Source organism: Idiotropiscis lumnitzeri, chromosome 18 (assembly GCF_059441095.1).
Source record: "Idiotropiscis lumnitzeri isolate Australia: NSW breed Sydney's pygmy pipehorse chromosome 18, RoL_Ilum_1.0, whole genome shotgun sequence".
In the NCBI taxonomy this organism is placed as follows: Eukaryota; Metazoa; Chordata; class Actinopteri; order Syngnathiformes; family Syngnathidae; genus Idiotropiscis; species Idiotropiscis lumnitzeri.
Window position 1 is genome coordinate 3,269,072 of NC_142408.1, and position 21,664 is coordinate 3,290,735.

At 43.3% G+C, this 21,664-nt stretch overlaps 2 protein-coding genes and 1 long non-coding RNA gene across 5 annotated transcripts in view; 1 reads left to right on the plus strand and 2 right to left on the minus strand.

Moving 5' to 3' along the window:
- LOC148319031 (uncharacterized) overlaps window positions 1-15,825 on the plus strand; it is a 38,328-nt gene extending 22,503 nt beyond the window's left edge. Inside the window, exons 3-5 of one of the 2 annotated variants that reach the window (XR_015839729.1) lie at window positions 6,921-6,957; window positions 14,631-14,709; window positions 14,837-15,825. This is a non-coding gene — a long non-coding RNA (uncharacterized LOC148319031). Of the gene's footprint in view, window positions 1-6,920; window positions 6,958-10,013; window positions 11,677-13,694; window positions 13,810-14,630; window positions 14,710-14,836 lie in introns of those variants that run through there. The other variant, XR_015839728.1, reaches the window with a different exon arrangement.
- Window positions 7,970-16,410, minus strand: LOC148319032 (TNF receptor-associated factor 2-like). Of its 2 annotated transcripts, none has more exons than XM_088281151.1 (11): window positions 16,202-16,410; window positions 14,876-15,088; window positions 14,616-14,694; window positions 14,153-14,251; window positions 13,869-13,976; window positions 13,302-13,376; window positions 13,149-13,223; window positions 12,486-13,058; window positions 12,225-12,402; window positions 11,929-12,077; window positions 7,970-11,608 (listed from the first exon to the last, which is right to left on the minus strand). In XM_088281151.1, the coding sequence occupies exons 2-11, from the start codon at window positions 15,061-15,063 to the stop codon at window positions 11,390-11,392; spliced, it is 1,743 nt and encodes a 580-aa protein (XP_088137277.1). In that variant the 5' UTR covers window positions 15,064-15,088; window positions 16,202-16,410; the 3' UTR covers window positions 7,970-11,389. The 2 variants fall into 2 exon arrangements, with proteins under 2 accessions (XP_088137277.1, XP_088137276.1); XM_088281150.1 differs by having other exon boundaries at window positions 13,869-14,030.
- A 287-nt stretch (window positions 16,411-16,697) lies between these two features.
- Window positions 16,698-21,632, minus strand: LOC148319033 (GRAM domain-containing protein 2B-like). Its single transcript, XM_088281154.1, has 13 exons — window positions 20,680-21,632; window positions 20,441-20,534; window positions 20,046-20,115; window positions 19,858-19,961; window positions 19,693-19,788; window positions 19,467-19,538; window positions 19,260-19,340; window positions 19,019-19,136; window positions 18,245-18,340; window positions 17,755-17,827; window positions 17,570-17,674; window positions 17,298-17,367; window positions 16,698-17,162 (listed from the first exon to the last, which is right to left on the minus strand). Exons 1-13 carry the CDS (start codon window positions 20,754-20,756, stop codon window positions 17,124-17,126), a joined length of 1,095 nt encoding a protein of 364 aa, XP_088137280.1. The 5' UTR covers window positions 20,757-21,632; the 3' UTR covers window positions 16,698-17,123.
- Window positions 21,633-21,664: the final 32 nt, after the last annotated feature.

Sequence of the window (21,664 nt, forward strand, 5' to 3'; positions counted from 1 at the left end):
AACCTGGCAAACGTGTCGTACGCTATTTAAAAGTGCCAGAGAAAGTTGATCAAAATAAAATAGAATAAGGAGAATAATTACAATTGAAATAAAGAGCGCCACGTGCCCAAAAACTACAAAAAAAAGAATGAACTAAAAACAATAAATACCTAAAATAATAATAATAATCATAAATAAATAATAATAAATAAATAAATAAAAAACATCAATAAATATGATAGCAAAAATCAAGATAAACAAATACAAATAAATCAATCATTTAAAAAAAAAAAAGTGGCCAAAATTTTAATAAGAATAAGTATTGGATGGTTGTTCGTCTATGTGTGCCCTGCGATTGTATAATATAATAAATTATTAGATATTAGAATAATGTAATTATAAAGATGATCCCAGATGTCGTCATCCCAATAAAAATAAATATGAATATTATTTTATAATATTATTATTTAAATAATCATACAACATTCAAAGTCATTCGAAGTGACAGTAGTCGTACCAGCGTAAATATGTGGCCGTAACATTTCTGACATGAGTGCTTTTGGTCTCAGCCCTCATTGGGCCATAAAACACTGCAGATGAACCCTGAGCCCCCTCCTGCGGTTCAAACGCCAACGACTCCCTGACAGAGGTCGTAGGTCACTGCAATGCAGCCGCTAAAATGTCATAAAGGGCTGAGAAGCACCCGAGGCGGTGACAAGAGATGAGGTCATGCCTTGGCAGGGTGGAGGAGTCAAGGGGAACAAGCTGGGCTCTTAAAACCACTGCAGCTTATATAAATAGTGGTGACAAGTAATAATGTATAAATAGTTTGCACTTTTTTTCAGGTATCTGTACTTAACTTGAGTATTCCATTTTTTTGCGACACTTACTTGCTCTCCCTACGGTAATAACTGAATAAAATGTGTAGAATTAAACATCATTGTGTAGTATGATTTCAGCTTTCAGTGCCTATTGCCTATTTTGCACCTTCTGATGTGTGTGCCTTGGCCACCAGGGGGCAGTGTAAAACAGGAATACATTATACACAAAAAGGAGCTTCACAACTAAGTGACTCAGTAAACTGCAGGAATATTGGGGGTTTTCGCAGAAGATGAAAAATATATGCCTATATATTGTAATAAATGGCCAGTAAAATTAAAAGTACTGTACAGTCCATTTGAGAGTCTGCACTAAGTAAAAACAGTACTTGAACTTTTACCAGCGTGGCAGAGCACCAGAGTGTCAGGGAAAAGATTTCCGCCCATGGACCTCTCAGTTAGTCATTTGCTTTTCCATCTGGACTTTGTTAAAATATTTACTCACATTCTCTTTAATTATGGAGCTGCGACAAAAAAGGGCCGAAGGCTTGGGGAGGAGCCGTTACACAAACACGGTGATCTCTTTTTCAATTTCGAACCCTTAAATCAATTGCACAATAATTGACTAAAACATAATGAATTAAAATATTACGATTAGGAATTAGAGAATAACTTTTTATTCTATCATTTTGATTTTTGGGAAAATGATACCAATGGTATCATGTTACTGGTATAACAATAGTTGATAAATTCACAGAAAACTCTTTCAATTATGTTAATTCCGTTAAATTTTGAACTGCATGCTTTTCACATGGCTGGCAGGCGAAGCACAAACACTGAGCAGAAGCCGAGAAACATGAACTAATATGGATCTATTTTGTGGATCAAGATCTGAGAAATAATCTGTAGGGGGGCACATGAATAATGGCTCCGGGATGTCAAATGTTTGTTTAAGAGTTTGCCAAAGCGAGCGTTCCTCAATGAGATTGATCGTGTTGCCATTTAACTCCAAAGGGAAACGTCAAGTTGATCATAGTGACAAGGATTTTCCATCGACAAATCATTGAACATGTTGGCCAGAGGAACAAAAGTGACCTCGAAAACTGTCAATGAACGTAACGTATTTATTAGTAAAAATTGAGGAGAATTTCATCAACTACAAAATACCGTAGAAATCCAGAAGACCAAGGATAGAAACTGCACAATAATTATTACATTGGGGGTGCACACTTGCGCAATCACATGGTCACGGTTGCTTATTTTTTTTCTCCAACACTCGAATACATTGATTGCTTTAAAATGTAGTTTGAAAATAATTTCATGTGATTGTTTTGTTTTTGATCCCATAAAAAAAATATATTTGGACAGGGGTGTGTAGACTTTTTATATCCACTATATTCCCGTAAATTGTGTATGCTCTTTTTGTGTGCATTTCTGCTCAACGTGTGACAAACTCGCAATTGTTTGAAAGTTTACACCATCCTTGCTCATTTCTGTTAGCCAGACTATGGCGTTATGAAATAGCATTAAGCTAGCAGCAGACTCTTATTTGATGAATTTGTGTAAATGGTTTGGTTGAGCAGTTTGTTTGTTGTCGAAATATAACTTGTTCAATTTTCATATTCTCTGTATGTGTTGTTGCGCCATGTGCGATAAATTACTTTTTGAGGAGGTTTGTTTACAGTCGTTGTTTGTTGTCTTGTAACTACATTAATGTTTATGCTAATTTTTGTTAGCCCATCAATGGCGTTTCACATTATGTGTTAGCAATAAGCTAGTGTGCTTTAGTTTCATTGAAATTCCATCCTTTGGTTGAACAATGTTGTCTAGTTTAAATTTTTTTTTTTATTTGAGAGAACAGGTGCTAAAGAATCATTTCAAAAGTTTTAGTATTTTTTTTTTTTTAAAACATTTCAAATTTATTTGGTGTGTTTTAAAAAAGAATTGTCTTTATATAGTGCATATTTTCACCTATTGCGGGTGGCTCTGGAACATATCCCGCACAATTTCCTTTCAAAGTAATAACATCCAGCTGACAAGTGTCACGGATGAACGATAACAGCGGCGCTTCCCCTGACGCTGCCCTTATTCAATCCAGCTGACATCGCCATGGGAGACGGCAGGCTAGCTGGCCAGCACGGAGGTCACTCCGTGCTGGCCTTGGTTTAGCGGCGACTCAGCACTTTTGAGCCACGCAGCTGCAAAAGCCCGCGGTACGACTTGGACGCAGATGTGGAAAAAGCGAGCGTGAGCCTCAAGTGATTGTTTTGTGAGGTCCACCGTTTGTCAAATAAAAATACTTGGGGTGGAGGGGGGGTGGAAGTACCCCAAGGATGAGTGAGGACAAACACTAATGCTAACACGGCGAGCGCGGAATTATATGTTAGCATTCAGCGCCGTCCGCTAAGCTCTCGCTGGTTAGGTCAGCCCTCTTCAGTCCTTTTTTTTTTTTTTTTTTTTTTTTTTTTAATGCTTCCATTATAGGCTGTCATACAGTAAAATAAAGTCTCTCCGGGGGGAAACTTCAGCTCAATTGTGCGTGTGTGTGTTTTAACAATGCCACTATAAATTAACTGGACATTAACGCGCGGCGTACAAGCAAATGTTTACCGCATGAGTTCATGGAAATTTGGAAAGCGATGCGAGAGGCAAAGAAAAACAAAACCAAAAAAAGACAAATGGGATTCCACTCAATAGCCGTTGAATGGATTTATATTCATGAAGAACTTAACAGACGTGTAATGGTTTTCCCGTAGTACTGCCCCCCCCCCCCCCGCCCTCCCAAAAAATAATAATTGTGGAGTTTAAAGTTAGCAGCTGCGCGGACGGGGCGCCTTTGCCAAGCAGCCGGGGGGGATTTTCGATGATGTCACACGAGTCGGGCTACTGGAGGCCTGGCCGCGTAAACACGTCTGGTGTTAGCTTAAACAACGGCTCGTCGTCAGCAAGAATTACTGGCGGGAGGTGCGCAGAATGTAATCAAATGTTCTGCTTAAACAATAAATAAATGTTCTGCTGCGCGCCTCCACTGAAGCATCCACTTTGTATTCATTACTTGACGAGCCAACAATATCAAGACACTTTTTAGAAGGCCACTTGATGTGAAATGGGAGGTTGAAGTTCGGATTTAGCTGTAAATATGTCGGATTGTTTTAGTTAAGCCTGCTTAAAGAAAAATGATGTCATGTTACAATATTGGTAATTTCTCGTATGCTGAAGATTTTCAGATGACTAAAATGAAAATTACCGGCTCCTGATTGGTTAGCAGGCCTCGAAATTCTGAGCCTTCTTGCACTTTCGTGACTACACAATGACATGAATATTGACATGACGAACGACCAGCTTTCAAAATGTTACCGATGCTCGGGGGGGCCTCCAGATGCCGCCCCACTCACAATTTTGACCCCGACACCCCAACCGTGGCCTACTTTCATATTTTCGCCACGAGCGCTCATCCATCCATCTTGCAAATTTGGACCGCATGTACGAAAAAAGCCACAAAGAGGCAAACACCCTTCAGATGTGGCCGTAAATCTAACGACAGCGTCCAGCTGCAGATGTGCGCCGCTTTCCCGCTGTCGTGTAGCATTTGTCAAAGTATTCCTGTCTTCAATTACACAAATATCAAGATCGATCGTCAACGACTTCCCTTCATTTCTCATGCAATCACTTGTGGTCCTTTTAGTTATCCGTGCAATAATTGAGAGGTGGTTTCAGATTCAAGAACATTTTGTATATAAAAAAAAAAAAAAAATCCCCAAAAATATCAATATGTATCACAGATGGGTTTCTTATGGTTATCGCTGTATCACGATACGATTAATATGAGTGAAACGTGAGTTATTAAAGGATCTAGGAAAATTTATTTTATGACATGTTACCGTCATCATCATCACAATATCGGATTGGGAGTTATCCCACGATCGCCTCAACGATTAACAAAAAGATGTCGTCTTGATATTGCCAACATGTTCTCGCTGTATCCTGATACAGGCCTTGATATCGCCTTGATATAGGTTGATATTTGCACTGCGATTTGCGTTTCCAGTCAAGTCCACACATACTTCCTCCTTTGTGATGGTTTATGATGCTCATCAAGATTGACATTTTAATGATCAGATTATAAAGAGTCAAATTCATACTTACAGTGAGTGAAATCCGGCTTTGAGGGTGAATTTTAATCCCTGGAGATTAGAAACCACCCCCAAAAAGGTCCAGGATGAGAAGCTCCAAATGCTAATCTGTCCGCGGAGGATTTGCCGATGTTAGTCGGCGTTCCGACAAAGCTGATATGTGAACATCCCCCGCCTCCAGCAGGAAGTTGATCGGAACTGCGTTAAGGGGGGGGCAGGGGGGGGGACTTTTGAAATCAATATTCCTAATAAAGCCAACAAATGAGGTCAGCACTTCCAGACAGATTACATTTTATTAGCCCAGTGATCATTGTTACCGCGAGCGACATGTTTGCAAAGCGCCCTTATTAAAATATAAGCGAACCACTCACTGACCGAGCTGCCTGCTTTTGCCACATTTGCCCCTTCAAATGTTCGACATCATTAAAATTGTTGGAAAATGTGCTTCAAAAAAGTCGAGAGGAGCGTTCGAGAAACTCCCACTGCAAGATTCCCAGATTATTAACGTCTGTTGTAATATACAGAACGAGTCATAACGGCTTTTAAAAAAAAAAAAACTGAAAAAAACGGTTTCCACTCAGGCATCAAACTGTCTTCGTCCTTTCTTAAAAGACACCCTGTTGCGTCAAATATTTTGTTACCAAGGAGACCTGTGACAAATGTTTGGAAACGACCTTTTTGACGCAGGCTACGCCGCCACTCGGCTCGACTTTCCGCGAAACAATAACAGTGGCGGATACGTCGGATTGCAAACACGCCAGAGGATGCTGGAACGGTCGCAGAATTTATTCTTGCTGCTCGTTTGGGCTCTTGAACTCAAGCATTCAAATATTTTCTTTCGACTGTCATACGATTTGTGTCGTGTATTCGTGCGGTGATTCCTAAGCACTGTCGCGCCGAATTTCACGAGGCGTGACATAGGAAATGATATATACTGCAATTGTTGTGTCGTGTAAATGCTCTTCCATTAAATGGCAGAAGGTGGACTGTTAATAACATTGTTATTAACCGACCATGACGATGATGATGATTCACTTTTTGTGACATTTTTGTTCGTTGGTTTACCAGCTTTTTCACAACCAGTGAAATTTCTGGGGCGATTTGTGAACTTGTGGCGTCGCATAAATTAGGAAAAGTGAGCTAGCTTCTAGAAATAATATTGTGTTTTTGTGCGGCAAACTTGGCAATGACCAAAAAATATTACATTTAAACGTGAGACCTGGTTTCCCCCCCCCCCCCCACATCAAATGTCGACGCTTCAAATCCTCAGACGCAGTTAGCCGCTAGGTTGCTCCATTATGTATTAAAACTCACAGTCCAGGTGGAAGATGAATCGGTCGAATCGACAGGCCGGTCACGTAAAATCCATCCGAGCCGCTGACATCAGACAGTCTGTGAAATACAATCAGGCACCGTTATTCCGCCTTTAGGCTTGAAATGGAATGACGAATAGCTACAGTATTTGAACGAGCGCTCTTGATACGTGGGAGCCGGCGTTGAACAAAAGGCCCACTTTAATGGTTTGGACATATGTTATATAGAGCACGGCGTGAGGAGGCCGCCTGGATCCTGTTTTTAATTATGTATCGACACAACCTCGGGGACTGACCTGCTTTTATTGCAACCGGGTCAGAACGGGACGGCATTAAACACGGGAGGTAGAAATTCTCTCTGTTCTGTGAGAGCGTTGATCACGGGAGATCAGTTGGGAGGATTCTTTGCTTCTTCTTCTTGAAAGTAATAAATTTGCCTGCTCAATTGTCATTATTTTTTATTCCCACTTAATCAAGTAGGTTGACGTGGAAAGTTTCCAACTTTTGTGCCTGATCTAGAAATATTTCTTTATGTCAAAACATCTATTTATTCAAAAAATACCACTTGAAAGTGTGCAATATAGCGAGGGAGTGGATGATGAACTGTGATATAAGGGGGGGGGGACACTACGTATCATTCAGCTATTTATTATTGTTTGTTATTGTGTCTTTTCCAGAGATGACTCTCTTCAGGTCACTTTATGGAGTAAACAGGTAAAACTGTTTTGCTGAAATATTTTCAACTGCCTGCAAATATATATTTTTTCAAGCTTCTGACTCAAAAAAAAAAAAAAAAAAAGAATCCTTTGAAATTTCAGGCCTTTCATGCTTCTTGGCTGTGTAAATGTACAAATGCAGAAAGTTATCATCAAAATAAGTTATGTGATGTAACCACCAAGAAATATCTCACTTGCCAACTTGCATCATCTCAAACCTTTTAAAAACGGATATGTTCGTATGAAATATTATGGAGACTCCAGCACATATTTGACTTCAAACCCAAAGATTAAATTTCCCCCCCATCCTCCACCGGTCCTGGATTGGCTGCGTCTGAACGCATACGTGGGTCAATTCCAATCGCTAAATAAATCATTTGAAAACTTTTTTTTTTTTTTGGTATCCCTACCAGCAAACGAACAATACATCTGCTGTTCTGTTTACCTGGATGATATTCTTTGGAAGGTCGAACAGAGCACAACTGGTGATTGAGCCTGCTGTTCATATAGGCGTTTTTAGCGTCCTCTGGTGGCGAATTGTGGAACGTAACTGATGTCGTCCATATCTAATCGTCCGGTTACCATAGAGCGGAACAAGGAGCAAATGGGGCACTTCTCGGAAACAGATTTACGGCATTTAAAATGTTATCACCTCCCTTGGATTAACTCAACCATTCTGGTCACTTATAAGTCAAAAGCCGTTTTAGCGCGGTTGTGATAACTGTAAAAGTTAAAGAGAGTCATTTTTAGAAAAGTTAACCATTGTGTGCGTTTCCGTTGTAATTTGTTCCCTTTCAAAACTGCAAATGTTAAACGCTCCTGTTTTATGACTCAAAGGTAATTTCACTTGCGATTGATCGGTGACATTCTCTCTCATTTGGCTGTGTTGAAATGTGTTGTCCGCTATCATTGGTTGTGTTAGTCAGTGTCCTTTGTGCTCATTGGTTGTTAATCAGTGGTTGAAAACAGACGTACCAAAAAAAAAAAAAAACGCTGAACAATAAAACATGTTCAAATCACCAAACTTTATTACAGACTGCCAGTCTCATCTGAGCGTTAAAACACATCAAATATCAACAGTGGAATATTGTATGGCTCTTGACTTTAAGGTACACCAATAAAAATACCCTGTTAGAACATGGAACTAATGCAAAGTGCACAAATAATAAAAGTTGCTTTTAGTCAACTGCATCACTTATGACACACACGTTATGTTTTAATTCAATGGTGTAAAGGGTTTACATTCAGATTACATGAAAGTGAAAACCAGGATATTTGGTGGCTGGGCACTTTTTTTTTTTTTTATGATATCCTCGAGCACTAATAGTGACCCATGCGTTCACACGCACGCACACTCAGCAACAGCAGCTCAAGTTGAAATAACCATTTGGCAACAGATGAAGAGGCATTGAACACACAAATTAAACACCTTGCAATACAACATGGAGGTAATATCTGAATTTGGCACAACACGAAAGCTTATTTTATATATATATATATATATATATATATATGTATATATATATATATATATATATGTTTTCCACACCTGTAATAACTGCTTACATGCTTGCTTTTCTTCAGCTAAGAATATAGACCCACACAGAGCACAAGATGAAAAGTCATTTGCGTCATTTCCGCTGGCTTCACAACCATATTTATATGGGAAAAGTTCAAAGTAGCTTGGCGCCGTGTCAACAAATAGCGCTAAATAAGTCACGCGTGACCCCTGTAAACCTTTAAAATGTCATATTGCACTCGGGAAGGGAAGGACTCGCACTGCGTCGACGGAATCAACTCTGGCCTGTTTAAACCATCTTCAGCAAACAAAAGAAACTGATATATAGATATAGAATTAATAGCGTATTCGGTAATACTATTCTTATTATAACAGCTTGTGCGCGTCCACACAGATATATAGCTTTTATATATAGATTTATGACATGAAAAATACATATTTATACATTGTTTTAAGAACTATAGGCCAGTGCCCCGTGACGAGCACAGCCGGATATAACATAATAGCTATTCTACCGTATTCTCCTCCAAACAAAGAAATAAACGCGGCCACAAACGGCGTGGAGCCGCTTTACGTGATTTACCCATTAAAGTCTCCCATGCACAGAGAGGCTTCAATACCGGTCGAGACTGGTTTGAAAACAGGCCAGCGGGACCCCCTCCAAAGAGTCAAAAAGCAGACAAGCTCGCAAGCTTGAGCGGCTATTTAGTAAGCACAATGATCACAAGTTCTCTTTCTGTACATGTGCACACACAAAAAAGTGTGCAGTGAACCCCTGACCATTTGCGTGAGTTGAGGCGCTCCAGTCGACAAAAAGTAGTGTTTTGCCGCCATCTTGTGGCGTATTGGTGCCAAGGAACTATGCTGAAGTGAGTTGTGGCGCTTCATTTAGACAAAAGTAGTGCTTTCCTGCCATCTTGTGGCGTATTGGTGCCAAGGAACTATGCTGAAGTGAGTTGAGGCGCTTCATTTAGACAAAAGTAGTGCTTTTCTGCCATCTTGGTGCGGAGGAATTATGCTGGCAAAAGTCGAGGCGCTTCACTTAGATAAAAGTAGTGCCTTTCGCCATCTTGTGGCATCACGTTGCCAAGGAACCATGTTGAAGTGAGTTGAGTCACTACATTTAGACAAAAGTAGTGTGTAGATGCGACGATTATTCACCCGTTTGAGCAATTTTTGGCAGGTCTTAGTCACTAACCCCCGTGAATAGCGAGGGTTCACTGTACACCAATCTTGGATGTCTCTTCCTGTACATTTGCACCCACAAAACAGTACACACTATTAGAACCAGATCGGAACGCCAGCTCGGCACGCAGCGCACACATCACATTTTGGACGCACAAGAAAACAACGTTCCTTCTCTCGGTGAGCGGGGAGCAGGCGTGTGAGGGGAGGGAACAGCGCCACCTGTCGAGATGCGAGCCAGCGAGTGTAATTGTAAGGAATGAAAAGGGGGGGTGGGGGGCACTCAAGAAAAAACACAATGTCAGGCCTGCGCCTCGGACACCTCGCTAACTCCACTGTATCTTCCACAGATGTACCAAAGCCCCGGTCGCAAACACTCCCCCTACCCTCCCGGAGTCGGAACGAGCACATACACGAAAAAGGGACGCCTGCTTCTAAACTAGGGGTTCTCAAACTTTTTAGCCCGACGGACCCCTTACACGGAAGTACTCATCCCAAGGATTCCCTTTTGATGGTCACTAATTTTCGAGTGTGGTATTTACATGAATGATAACGCCGTGGACTTCACCATTTGGTCGTTATCTGTAGTGAATTTTCCGACCCTTTCAAAAACGACTTTAATTCCTTCAAAGATCAGTCAATGGCGCTGAACATTGACAAAGACATCTTTCTAGTGGCATCGTGGCATGAAAAGGAACTATGTTGAAGCGAGTTTCATTTCCAGGAGTGCTTGGTCAGCATTTTAGTGACTATGTTGGAATGAGTTGAGGGGCCTTGCGGCCGGCTTGGTCATACGGAACCATGTCAAAGTGAGTGGAGGTGCTTCATTTGGACAAAAGTAGCGCTTTAACACCATTTTTGAGGCACCCTTGAGCCAAAGGAGGACGCCAATTGATTATCGATAATTACTTTTGACAATCGATTAATCGGTTAGAGACCCAAAAATAAATAAATACAAAAAAATATACATATTTGAATTGACAAAATTATCAACAGATTAAGTGATTATCAAGTCATGACTTTGTGCAAAGTGATGGTGGTGGTAAGAGGATTAACTCCAGTAAGTCCCTACTGAAAGGACAAATACTCTGACCGCAAATGTTGACTACTTCATTGCAAATCATTTTACAAACTATCAGGGTACTCCCCGTGGACCCCCAGGGGTCCGAGGACCCTAGTTTGAGAACCACTGTAATCTAAACAACACAGGCAGGCGAGAACTAACGACAGCGTCCTCGTCGAGCTTCAGTGGACATCAGGAGCCAACAAGCATGCACATGGCGCCGATGGGACAAAAGAAGCCCGGGGAGGGGGGAGGAGCCTTGTTGATCACATAACTCCACGTTTGTCTATGCAAAATTTACTCAACACGAGACCAGAGAGGCTCACGACACCGACAATCTCAAGACGAAGAAGCAGAAGACCCCGCCCCCCCACAAGAAATAACGACCGCCGCGATGTTATACCCGCACAACTTTCCCGCTCAGTCCTCAGTGTCCCGTCGGGTGTCCTCCTACGACGCACTTAAGAAAATAGTGCCCGAAACAAACAGCGGGTGGCGGACATTCTCGCCGCAATAACAGCGGCGCCCAGGCACACGTTTATAACTCCCCAAAGCGGCAGAAGGACGCCGTATAGCGGCGCCCCGCAGGGATTACCTCGGAGCTAAAATGAAGACCCTGGTTAGGTCATCGAAAGTGAGCACCTGGCGTGGCTCCGCCCCCCTCTAGAGCCCGGTGAGGTCCACAATGGCCTTTATGAAGATGGTGTCGTCGCGGATGTAGGAGTTTTTGGCATCCAGCTTGGAGAAAGGGCAGAAGAGCGGGCAGCCGCTGGCGATGTTCATCTCGCTCACCGGCCGCTGGAAAGACGACGAGGTGACGTCGGGACGGAAGGCGTCGATGATGTGCTCCCGGTTGCTCTGGTCCAGCAGCATCAGGGTCACCTGCGGGAAGTAAAAAAACAAAGCGAACGAAAGTCTTGACTGAGATTGGCTGAGAGGAAAGTAGTGAGGTGAGAAGAGGTGTATTTTTTTCTATTTTTTAAAAAATGTGTTGGATGAGTTACATTTTTATCTGTTTTTAAAATGGGAAATTGATGGTGTGTGTGTGTGTATAATCACACTACCTTCAATCTTAATTTATTTGTATTTTTTTTTAATGAAAATTACAAGACAATTTTCCGTCCAATTCATCAATTAATTGAAACAAATTGTTGGACGAAAGTCTCACTTATGGAACCCGTTGGCAATCTCGTTTAGTGTACCTTCTGGTTGAAGGGCCACTTGAGCAAGGCGTCGCTCAGTCCCCGCATCACCACAAAGAACAAGGACAAGTGGCTGCCACGCCCCGTCCCGTCCCCGTTCAGATAGATCCGCAGACACATCTTGTAGCCGTACTTGCTGGTGTAGAAAGCTGCAGCAGGAAAAGCAAAGATTAAAATGCAAATGTTTATTTCGCTAAAAGATGATATCGTCATTGTTGGGCAGAAACTTGAATGTCCAAATATGGTCAAATTCATATTTTTTCACAAATCGATGCTCATTTGGAACATTTTCTGACCTGGCGAGAACATGGCTGGGGCTCGACCGGCGACGGCGTCTTGTCTCTTTTTAGCAAAATCGGAGATCCTCCACACAAAGACACCGTCGAAGGTCGTGGCGGACATTTCCCGAAGCCGACCCTCCATCTCGGCTACCGTCAGGTCCTTTAGGCCCACCGTCCTCTCCAGCTGTCGCACCTACGAGAGCAATTCTCAACTGAGTCTAAGACGGCGGTGACCAAACTTTTTTTTAAAATGCCACGTGCTCCCGCCAGGCTGACCTTGTTACTCAGAGCCTCGATCTTGTCCTGGTCGAGCTTGTGCTGGCGGTTACTGGCCTCCATGGTGGTGGCGAAGCGCTCCACCTCTCTGTTCAGAACACACACCACATTCTCGAAGGTCCCCGCTTTCACCTCCAGCTCGGTGCAGCGGCGGCCCAGCTCGGCCACCTTGGTCTTCTCGCTGTGGAGCTGCAGCTCCAGGGCCGCGCCCACCGAGCTGGGCAGCGGCGTGAAGGAGGTAGACACAGACAGGGTGGGGGCCAGGGTGGGAGGCGGGGGCAGGGGAGCTGGGGCCGGCAGGCCTGAGCCAGAGGACGAGGAGGCGGCGGCGGCGGCGGCGGCTCCCTGCACGGGAGGCCCGGAGGAGGAGGAGGTGGTGCTGAGCTGGGAGACCCGGGCCTCCAGTTCCCTGAGGGACTGCTGCAGTTCCACCAGTTTGTGTCCTGCCACCTCCAGACCCTGCGGCTGCAGCCCCTCCATGCTCACCTTCATGCCCATGATGTAGTGCAGCAGCAGGTTGAGGTGCTCGTAGGCAAACGCGCGTTCGTGGTCGTGGGTCTTCTCCTTCTCCACCTGCGGACAAGAAAGTGTGGAATGACGATGACGGGCTATGAAACACAAATCACAGCTACACAAGGTGACAGCAAGAGTGAGGTCACTCACCGACATGTCACACCCCACCACGTGAAAGCGACACGGCATCCTGAACTTGCTGCAGAACTTGATGTGGTCTACGTACTAAAGATGTGACAAAAGACGGGCAAAATGTCACTTATGGGATCGGGAAGAGAAAAACCACATGGTCTTCAAGATCACCTTCTCCCTGGGTATCTTCTTTTTGGCGCAGCCCTCACAGATCATCGGATATTTGGGGCAGATCTCATCATGGGCCTGGTGAGCAAACACATCTCAGTCAGTTCTCTTTATTTCAGAGCATTTCTTATTCTCTTCCACGATGAGAATGCTAGATGTTGTCGTCCAATCAGATTTGCACCTCTTTTGTGTTGCCATGTCAATTAAATCTGCCTAGTGCCTTTCATTTTTTTCCAAGTTCGGCGGGCCGGATTAAAACGTTTAACGGGCCGCATGTGGCCCCCGGGCCGTAGTTTGCCCACGCCTGGTTTGGGGGACCAAAAAATAAGTTATGTTATTGACAGTATATTTTTTTAATTAATCGGTGATCTGAATTTTTATTCTGCCCGATATTAGGATTGCCAGTGGCCTGAAAAAAAAGGTTATGCTCTAGACAGAACAAGCCAAGTCTGACTAGTAAACGTCTGTCGCAGAAATGAAGATAAAGAGGGCAGAACAAATTGTTCATACATTTATTAACTCTGGTGAGTGTGATGTGCTGTATTTACTTTTGTTTGTTTGTTTTCTCACCTTGATGTTCTTGAAGTGAAAAGGTTCCTTGCAGTATTTGCAGTTGAGCGTCCTCTCCGGGCACTCGCGCTCGCTGTGCCGCTCCTGCTCGTTGAAGCGAATGCGCTCCTTGCAGGAAGGGCACGGCACAATCATGAACTCGCACTTGCCCTCGTGGTTCAGCTGTGATGTACGACATACATATAAATTGCGACGGATGCGCCCCGCAAACATTGACTAATTACTCTTCGCACTCCGTCCACATGAACAGAGCAGTAAAGATCTGCCCGACTTCTGTGACTCACCTCATACTCTTTGATCGATCCTCTCCAAGAGCAGCTTTCATTAAAGCAGACAGCTGTGAGGTTTTCAACTTCTCGTCGTACTGCGTTGTCAGGAAAAGCCTTTAGATACATTCGGGAAACAGTAAGTAACCGCATTACTTTATATCAGTGGTTGTCAATTATTTTCTGTTCCGCCCCCGCCCCCCCCTAGCAAGAATAAAACAATTCGCGCCCCCACCCCCACCAGCACCCACTCTCCGCCGCAAAATAAATAATAGCATTTTCGTTGCAAAACAAACCTACACGGTAGAGTTAGTACTTGCTGTGCACAATAAGCAAGGAGAGCGCCACTGCCAACTACTGGAGTGAATGTGCAATTACACTTTATTGTAGTACGGCAGGGGGAAAAAAAGCATTGCATTATATTGTCGCTTTATGTCTTAAGAGTTTCACCTATCGTGGGTGGGTATGTAACTGCACTCACACATCCTTGTTTCAGGACTGACGTGGTCTCCTCAAAAATGTCCTCCTTGATGCATGCGTTGCATTTCTGTGGTCCATTACTGCAACGACAACAGGTAGACCACAAAAAAAAAAGTTTCAAGAGCCATGCCTGAAAAGTATTTTCCCTGTTTTCAATTCAAGCCACGTAATTGTGAATTATTTGATTTTTTTTTTTTTTTTTTTGTGTGTGTGTTTGTAAAGTTCGAAGACGAAGCCATCATTGTTTGTTTACTTGCTGACCTGATGGCCAGGTTGAAGCAGTACGAGCAGAAGCGATGGCCGCACTGCGCCTGGAATGGTCGTCTCAGGATGTTGTGGCAGCACTTGCACAGGTGCTTGTCCTCCAGCTTGTTGCCCAGAATCTTCTTGGGGAAGCCCGGCTTGTTGCTCTCCATGGATGAGGGAGGCGACGGTTCCTGGGCGGCCATGCTGTCCAATCACAAGCGTTCACACCTGGGTGGAGCAGATGGCACAGCCATTCAAATTTGTACCAACGTAAAAAAAAAAAAAAGTTAAGTCAGTAGGTTAGGGGTCACCAACATGGTAGCACGTGAGGAGCCAGCCAGCTTGTTCTAAAAATAGCTCACCAATGATGGGATATTATTTTCTAGGAATGTTGTAGTAGTAATCTAAGGTGTTGCATTGTGTGTCATGTAAATTATTTTCCCAAGTTTTGTGACAAATAACAAATTCAAAGAATTAAGAATTTAAAAAAAATAAAGGTAATTTGAGTAAATTGGTTATTTCAGAATAGTGTGTTTGAAACAAGTAGCTCACAGTTTCAAAAAGGTTGGTGACCCCTGCAGTACATAAGAAAAGATAAAAACATGTTACGACAATATAAAAAAAACATGTTAAAGAATAGACTTGTAAAATTGTAATAAAAATGTCACAGAGTGAAGAGAATATGTAAGTAATATTTTGACTAAAAATTCACAATTTTAAGAGTTATGACAAAAAGTCCTGGGATAGAAATTAAAACGCGTTTTTAAAATACAAATAAAATCAACAAAATAACTATGATCTTTAATTGTTTATTAGATAGTAGTTAGTTGCATCCCTAGAATAACATTTTAATAAATACAATTGGCTGTTAAGAGATTATATTGCAAATTATGAGTACAATCATAATGTGAAGATAATTTAGTTGGAAAATTCTAATAAGTGAAGTCATGACTGTGAGAGAATAAAGTGGGAAAATTATTTAAAAAAAAATAATTCTCGTCATATTACGTGACAAGAACTAGCAGTATCAATAAAGTTGTCCGGATTGAATGAACGTCCCTGACGTTCAGACGTGAAGATAGAGGAAATGGAGTCCAATGTTGTGTCACTAGCATCTTTCTAGCATCTACCAGCGAGCCCCCCCGCGGCCTTTTTGTTTACATGTCGGCCTACTGAGTGGCTGACTGCTGCAGCCTCCTCCTTCGCCTCCATGGTCTCCTTGTTGCTAAACCGTCCCAGCATCCTCCAGTCACAAGAAGAAGAGGAAGAGGAGGAGAAGTGGTACCCGGAGGAGAGAGCGAGAGAAAGGGGGGCGGACATCCCCACCCCCACCCCGCTTACCAGCAGCCCGCTCCGGTCGGTCTTTCGGTCTTAATGAGCCGCCATGGCCTGCCTGTTCTTGTCTCGAGGCTCCACTCGATGTTGTTTACAGGCGAGACGACGGCGGGCTTCTTCCTTCCGCCACATAACAACAACACGGACGGACTCTTAGGCAGCGGCGGCTGTTTTCGTCCAGCGACGCCATTGCTTCCCTCGCAACACGACCACCGGTGACGTCACACGTGGGCGGGGCTGACAGTAGGCTTGACGACATACGCGCGCAAAACATTAGTGGACCCCCGGTATTCGCGGGAGATAGCGACCGCAACATATGCTTGAAAAAAGTTGAGTCTTTTTTTCGTAGAAAAATATATTCCGAGCGTAAAGTGGTATCTTTTTCCAAGCCAAAAATCATACTGTGAGAAACAGTTGCATTTCACCAGAACAAAATAATAAGCGACTCCTTCATTTTAGTACTTTGTGTTATATTTACATTCTATGTATAAACACCACACACAATGTTCAGAAACGCTTTTAATAGACAAAAAGTCAAGCGCAGAACATAATATATGTCGACTCGACACGTGTAAAGTTGCGCTCAAAATGATTCAACCCTTTGTGTGAATTAATTCAAAAATACATAATTTCAAATGCAGAATATTTAGAAATGACAGATTGGACATTTGGACAAGAAATGCTGGTGTAAAAATACATATGAAATATCGTGGACAAGTCTGAGATATCTTAGTAATTAAAAAAATACATATATATTACATAAATATCATTCAAAGGCACTTTTTTTTTTAAAAACAATGTACATAAAAACAGTAAAAGCTGTGTTTTTAAGTGCATGAATACGACTGGTGATCAATAATAAATGCATATTGGAGTCACACGGTCCTGATTGGAGGAGCTGAGCTCATGGGTCACATCTTTTTCTTTTTTAGGTTTCATCCAGAAGCTTCTGGAGGTTTCTTTGAATCTAAGCACACAAAAAGGTAGCAGTGCAACATTTTAGCTCAATCAACAAAATCTGCAGCGGTGCGCACGTCAGAACGTCAGTCATCATTCCAGGCCGGATCAGCTGACGTGCCCACCACTGAAAATGTGCACAAACCTTTTCAAGCTTAAACAGGCTGGCGGAGACTTCACCAAAGATCTCGGCATCCGGGGCCGTCACTGTGCTTCTGCAAAGACATTGGTGTTTTGATTTGGAGTGAGTCATCATATTCCATGTAATAACCAAAAATCACATTCTTCGCCATGTCTGTCCGACAAAGACAAATATGACTCTAAAATGCTTTAAGCCAAAATAGCGGGCATCACGTTAAGCAAAACTGTCTTTAGAGGCTGAAATCTTTTCAGAAAATTCTTTTGGGATCCTCATACCCTCCGTGCACCCGATTCCTGGCGGCCAGGATTGCGTTCAAGCGATGCTCGAGGGCCGCCATTTTGAAAGCCATGTAACACGAAGACATTACCAGGACGCCGACTCTGTTTTGGGAGGCAACACAAACATTTCAATACAACCTCGCTCGACAACAACGGCGTCTCATGTTGCACTCTGTACTCACAAGAACAAATAGATGAGCAGGACGGAGAGCAAGGTCGCGTGAGGCCAGGCTTTGTCCGCTGTCACATTCTGGGCTAGAGGGAGATCGCATACGTTACAGCGGCGAGAAGAATTCTACACACCCCTGTTCAAATGCAAAGTTTTTGTCATAAAAATAGGAATAGGATAAATCATTTGAATTTTATTTAATTCATTAAGGTGATTTATTTAACTGTTCATGTTTTTACTACCGATTGTTTAGGGCGAAGAAAACAACCTCCAAGCATGATGCTGCTTGATTTATCTTTGCCTCATTATTTTTACACCACAAAAAAAATATCATTTCAACTGAGGCTGTGTCGACTTTCCAAATCTACTGTTGCCCATGCACGTGCTCTTGTGTACCGTGGACTTTTCTGACTCGGTGATTTCAAGTCGGAAACTGATTAAGGTGGTGGTTTGTCATAAATAATAATGTGGCAGGATTGAAAGACAAATAAGTGCGGCAGTACCGTTCTTGGCTCGGCTCTTTTGGCCTGGCTGAAGGTGGACATCCGCGCGTACCGATACCTCTCTGCTCAGAAACGTGTCGGGGAGGCCTGCGAATTCTGCTTGATGAAATGCAGAGTGACAGAGAGAGAGAAAGTTATGGAACGCAGCATCCTGCCCTGCAAAACGGCAAAAGGGTTTGACGCAAACCACAAAATAACCACATACTGTGATTTTTTTCCCCAGTGCAAAGGGCTCTATTGCATAAAAAAAAATACCATTCAAGGATGGCACAAAACTGCTGAACATTAAGTACCAGAATTCATTTTGTGCATTTTTTTCACTAAAATCATCTCGCACAAAATATTAGTATTATTAAGGTACTGTTTTTCATTCATTTACTTTTTTTCAAGTTCGGCGGGCCGGATTAAAACGTTTAATGGGCCGCATGTGGCCCCCGGGCCGTATTTTGCCCACGCCTGCTCTAGACAGTCATCAACCTGTGTGGCCACCTTTTGTGACATACTTATGTTGTGGTGAGCCGTGAGAATTTTTTTTCCGACGTGAAATATGTGCCTTGGCCCAATAAGGGTTGGTAAACACGGAATTAGACTAGAAGAAGTATTTCCAGTCTGGCCAGGTGGTAAAAAATCCACACGCACTTCCAATGAAGAGCTTTCTACAACACTGCAAAGTGAAGGATGTCGAAACTCTTGGTTGCTATTTACGCGAATATTTTGTCAACAAGCATGAGCGGAACCTGGCACCCGCAAACTCATCCATGTGCCGTCACCCACCGGCCATTTTGTCACAATCTGGAGTCTGCGAGCCAGAGCTGCTACTACTCTCCGCCTCCATTTCCTGTCGCCTCTGTCGAACCACGCCGTCCAGATCAGAGAAGGTCCGGGTGAAGTCCTGCCGAGCATGCACAGGAATATATACAATGGACCTACTGCTGCGAACAAGGGCCTTGCTTTTCTATAGATGTCACCAAAAAATAAAAAAACACACAAAAAAAAAAACCAAAACATTCCAGACCATTGGAAGAGATGGTAGGCGCTTGACTCCAAAGCCGTCCTCACAGGAGGAGGCCACATGGATGCTGCATGTTTTTTCCACCTACAAAGTTGTCACACATAATGAGCAAGTCCAAATTTTGTTTTATATCTTCAGCTATCCAAATATGAAAGTGAAACTTCTTAGGCACCATACAATCTGTTCCGGAACTCGTTTGTTTGAACTGACCTCCAGATGGACGCACACGGACCTCAGGAACTTGTAAGTGGTGTTCCGGGACAGGAAGGACACAAAGACATGCTGGAAAAAACAGAATGAGGGCTCAAGTTAAGATGAATTTGTACTCGGGTCATTCAACTAGAATCTGGTACTTTTTTGTTTTTTCAGACCTCAAGTAAATACTCCAGGTTGGTATATTCCACTCCTCTGGCGCACACTCACACTGTGGTATTACCTGCTCCCGCGTGCTTTCGATCACCAGGGCGTTGGGCACCAGCAGTGCTGTTTTCGTCTTCTTGATGAATGTCACAGATGCAGCCTGAATGGCGATCTGTGGAGTAGTTTTTATCAGAGCCAATCACCCGCCGAGAGAGTGCGTTTTTTTTTTTTTTTTCTTTACCTTTGTATCCCTGCCAAAGACTTTAGAGTGGAAGCAGATCCAGTTTGGCGAGACGAACATTTTGCCCTGATACAAGATGTCTCTCTGCAGGGCACAAGTGTAGCCTGGCAACAAAAATGTTTAAAGAAAAATGAGAAAAGGTCCAATTTGGAAAACAAGCAGTTTCTTCACTGCAGCGGCGGACGTACTTTGTGTGAGTGCCTCATCTCTGCTCACTTCTTTGAACAACTTATGAAACTGAACATTCGTCTTGGACAGCTGAAAGAAACCAGAAGACTGAAAAACTTAAGCGTCAGGCGTGATGAACGTATTTATTTGATTTCAATTTAACTCAAGAACATTCTTCATTATGCAGGGTTATGGCACCAATAAGCTTTTTCCATGATAGAAATATAAAATATATACTTAAAAACATCCTTAAATACTTATTTATTGAAAACAAACAGATGAATCAGCGGGTACCGAACGGCGAGCATGCGCAATTACATCGTTTCCTGAATTCCGGATGTTCGTGAAGGTGCCGTCGGAGTGACAGAGAACTCGCTTGGTGATTGGTGGAAAAGCAGAACGTACGCAAACACACCTGAGTGGACGGCGACTTTTTTCCCTCCGACTTCGACAGCCGGAGGTGAGTGGGCCTCCTCCGGCCACTTGGAACGTCGTTGTCCGCCTCATAACTGCCACAAAATTGCAAACATTCACCTATTAAGTAACTAGAAATAAACGTTTCATCAAACGCCTCGTAATAACCAAAGCGAAGTGTATCGGAGCTTCAGTTAGCACAGCACACAGGGACTATAGCTCCAGCTGTCTCGAACTCACCTACTACCGCGAGGGCACTCTGCCGTCCGGTCCGGCGTAGTCAACGGTCCCTCGCCCGGCTCGCCCATCACGACCATGTCGTCCTCCCCCGCCTCCGCGAGGAGGCATACGAGATGCCCCGGGGGTCCGGAGCCTTTGCGCGGAGGGGAGAAACTGGAAAAAGTGGCTGAATGGAGGAGGAGGAGGATAAACCGGGGAGGAGTCGGAGGAGAGGCCGGGAAAGGGAAGCGAGAAGCCGGGAGCGCTGGAAAGGAACCGCCTCTTTTTGGTGCCAAAAAAGACCACCACTGCTCCAATGCTCGTCATTTAATTCACGTGGTTCCCAAGTTCTTATCACTATTAAAAAACAACAACACCCCCCCACTCAAAAAAATCCAGCCCTTTTCTCCCTGCTTTTTGGGCCACGTCAATGTAATTGACTAACATGTCCACTAGAGGGCACTACCGTCAATAATATGTAACGCTCGCGTCATTAACGTGTAGGTCATATTTAAATAATCTAAAATTGTTCAAATAAGGTGAAATGGTACACACGTCTCCTTTGTGTGTCACGTTAAAAGTAAAGTTCAATTTCAACTGGGCAAATTTGTTCATATGTAGTTTTAAATGTGTTTGAGTAGAGGAGTAACTGAAAAAATACAAAAAAACAATCGTGGTCTATATCAGATTTTCACCTGTCGCAGGTAAGTCTGGCAAACAGTCTGTCGCACAGAGGCTCAATGCATTTCAAAACAGTTTTTCTTTCAGTCTGGGAGCAGGAAGGAGCCTTAACCACTAACGTTGACTGATATGGATCAGATACCCATGAGGAAATCCAGCTGTGGTAGTCATGTGACTAACAAAGAGACACTTGATGAAATCTTCCCACATGTCCTTTGGAGTCTATTCATTCTTGACACAAACACAATGGAGCCAGTGTGTGTGTGTGCGTGTGTGTGGGGTGTGTGTGTGTGTGTGTGTGTGTGTGTGTGCGTGTGTTGGGGGG